The 3236-nt window shown below is 45.5% G+C and overlaps 1 protein-coding gene across 1 annotated transcript in view; it reads right to left on the bottom strand.

The window, feature by feature from the left end:
- Nucleotides 1-1147: 1147 nt before the first annotated feature.
- Nucleotides 1148-3236, bottom strand: part of LOC125040120 (LIM/homeobox protein Lhx1-like) — a 42750-nt gene continuing 40661 nt past the window's right edge. Inside the window, exons 5-7 of the mRNA XM_047634631.1 lie at nt 1945-2158; nt 1512-1661; nt 1148-1274 (exon numbers count right to left, since the gene is read on the bottom strand). Of these exons, the coding sequence (XP_047490587.1) occupies nt 1231-1274; nt 1512-1661; nt 1945-2158 (408 nt within the window). The 3' untranslated portion in view covers nt 1148-1230. The remainder of the gene's footprint in view (nt 1275-1511; nt 1662-1944; nt 2159-3236) is intronic.

Raw genomic sequence — 3236 nt, 5'->3', positions numbered from 1 at the left:
GAAGAAAAAAAAAAATATATATATGTAGAGATATTTAGGAAAAAAAAAATTATGAAAAATTCAGCGAAATGTGGATACGTTTTAGTCTCTGTATCCTCTTTCTCTTCGTTTTGTTTTCATGCATTTTGATTATATTTTTTTGTGTTTATGGTTTATTAACGCTACTCTGTTTATTCATTCTCCCAAATAGATTCACGCTTTCCACAAAATCGATGGAAACGACCGTTAGATTTGGAAAAGAGGAAGGAGGAGAAAGGGGAAGAAGAAGAAGAGGAGGAGGAGGAAGAGGAGGAGGAGGAGGAGGAGGAGAAAGAGGAGGAGGAGGAAGAGGAGAAAGAGGAGGAGGAAGAGGAGAAAGAGGAGGAGGAGGAAGGGCGGGTGGAAAATATAATATACAAATGTTTCGTTTTAAATTATGAAATTATAGTTATATAAATTGTAATCTAACAGTCACTTCCGCGGCGTTACAAATTACCTTAAAACACCTTTTGGACGACATCAATCCGACATTATTTTTTTTTTAGCATTTTTTTTTTTTTTTTTTTTGTGAGAATTGTTTTTTTTTTCTTCTTCAAATATCTGGATTGTCACGTGACAAAAATAGGGTTTACTTTGTTTGTTTTGTATTTGTCGTGAAATACTATTTTTTGTAGGTTGTTTTTTTTTGTAATTGTTTTGTAGTTGTCTCTCTATAACATCCATACATTATACAATTCTACAATTAAATTCCACACATTTCATTATCAAATAGAGCACAAAAAAAATTCAAATGTGATGGATAAACTCAGAAATAATATTAACACTTTCTTAACTTAGTATTATGTTTTTTGTCCATTTGTCCATTTGTTTGTTTGTTTGTTTTATTTCCATAGCCAGACTCAGATGACGTCATCATAGCAAAATCCGTGACGTCAGCGAGGACCTGCGCATAGATATCTTTGGTTGGCGAGTTGTGCGCACGTCGGCGGAGGCGGAGGCATGGCGCTCTTCAGACGGGGGGCGGGGGGGCGGGGCATGTCGGGTATGTGGGCGTGGGCAGGGAGGGGGTGTGGGGGGGAGGGGGAGGGAAGGGGGCATTTTGGGGTATGAGGGCGTAGGTAGGGAGAGGGGGTTGGAGGGGGGAGAGGGGGAGAAGAGGGGGCATTTCGGGTATGTGGTGCCGGGTAGGGGGGGGGGTGTATTGGTGTAAGGGGGAGGGGGGGAGAGGGGGGGGAGGGGTATAGATGCCCGTTACCATGCCAAGATCTCCGAGCTCTGGTGATCGCTGAACCCGCCTGTTGGGAGGAGAAAAAAAGATGGCGTTAGGGACGAGGAAAATAATGTAGGCTTATAAAACGTATCCATATAACTGTGATTTTTATCTCGATCTATCTCTTTGATTTACCTATCTATATCTCAGTCTATCTATCAACACGGACATGAATCTAAACACCAAAAAAAAAAAAAATATATATATAAAGTTTAAAAAAATAAAAATAATAAAAATCTGGCCATAGCATAGGCCTACTCACCTCCATGGACCATTTCTTCGGAGGGCGAGGTCATGGGGGGGTGGGGGGGGCAGGCCTCGCCCATCATGGTGGCCATGGGCGGCATCCCGGGGAATTCAGCGCCGCCCATGGGTCCGCCGGGGGGGAGGGGCTGCTCCATGCCAGGGCCCACTGGAGGGGAGAGAGGGGGGAGGGGGTTAGATTAGGAAGAAAGGAGACGAAGGGACACTAGTTTTGGCAGCGTTATTTGCAAAGATAAAGATAAACGTAAATATACGAACACACACACGCACACACGGACACACACACACAGACACGCACACAAACACACACCCACAAACACACGCACACACACACACACACGCACAAACACACACACACACACACACATACACACACACACCCACACACACCCACACACCCACACACAAAAAACTCCCAGCACTCCACTCACTGTGCGGGTAGCCCATGGGCTGCTGGGGTCCGAAGTACCCCGGGAACTGCTGTCCGGGGAACCCATTGTAGCCGGGGAAGAAGCCATAGCCGTCCTCCATCCCCAGGGGCAGGTCGCGCAGCTTCCGTGGGTTGGCGAAGAGGTGCGCGCGCATGCCCATGGTCGTGAGCTGCTTCATCCGCCGCTCTTTGCTGCGCTTGTTCTGGAACCACACCTGGAGGGGGGAGAAGGGCGGGGGTGAGACCGAGGGGAAGAGATTTTGGGTTTTCGTTGGGGGTGAGACATCAATAATAATAATAATGATAATAATAATAATAATAATAATAATAATAATAATAATGATAATATCAACAACAACATCAACAATAATAAATATTTGTGCAACCAGCTTTCCCAACAAACAAAACAAACACAACAACAAACACAGCAACAACAACAACAACAACAAAACACATAATAACACCCCCAAAAATAAAGAAAATTCTCTCGCATCAACAAAGGCAATAAAACACGAGCATCCACGCTTTCTACAGGATTATGTTCCTTTCTCAGTCACCTTCTGTTACGCACCATCTGCCTCGCCGTCTCCTCCTGCTGAGTTGGAAACCCCTGCGACGTCTACACCCCCCCCCCTTCCTCCCCCTCCTCCCCCACCTCCCCTCCCCCCCTTCACACTCCTCCCCTTTTCCCCAATCCCCTCCTACCTTATTCCCCTCCGCTTGTCCTTATATGTAACTTGCCCTAATTTTCTCTTTCTCTCGCTCTTTTCTATCGCGTTCTCTCGTTCTCTCTATCTCTCTCTCTCTCTCTCTCTCTCTCTCTCTCTCTCTCTCTCTCTCTCTCTCTCTCTCTCTCTCTCTCTCTCTCTCTCTCTCTCTCTCGCTTTTTTTTTTTTGGGGGGGGGGGAGGTAGGGTGTCCTTTTTTCAGTCTGTCTGTTTGTTTGTCCATCTCTTTCTCTCTTTCTCTCTCTCCTTCTTCCTCCCTTCCTACCCTCCTTCACTCGCGTCTATTCCTATTCTACATATTCTCCTTTACTATCCTTACCCCCCCCCCCTTCAATTTTTCTACACCATTAGACGTTTCAATTAAGAGCTTTATACAGCCAATTCCAGTCGCTTCTTATTCAACGACCAAGCGTTAATTATTCGGAACGACAACAGAAATCAACAGTTGAAATGTGAGAACGTGACACGGGAGAGAGAGAGAGAGAGAGAGAGAGAGAGAGAGAGAGAGAGAGAGAGAGAGAGAGAGAGAGAGAGAGAGAGAGAGAGAGAGAGGAAAGAGATAGATA

This window comes from Penaeus chinensis, chromosome 28, assembly GCF_019202785.1.
Source record: "Penaeus chinensis breed Huanghai No. 1 chromosome 28, ASM1920278v2, whole genome shotgun sequence".
In the NCBI taxonomy this organism is placed as follows: Eukaryota; Metazoa; Arthropoda; class Malacostraca; order Decapoda; family Penaeidae; genus Penaeus; species Penaeus chinensis.
Note: the sequence above shows the minus strand (reverse complement) of the source record. Positions and strands in the feature narration are given on the sequence as shown.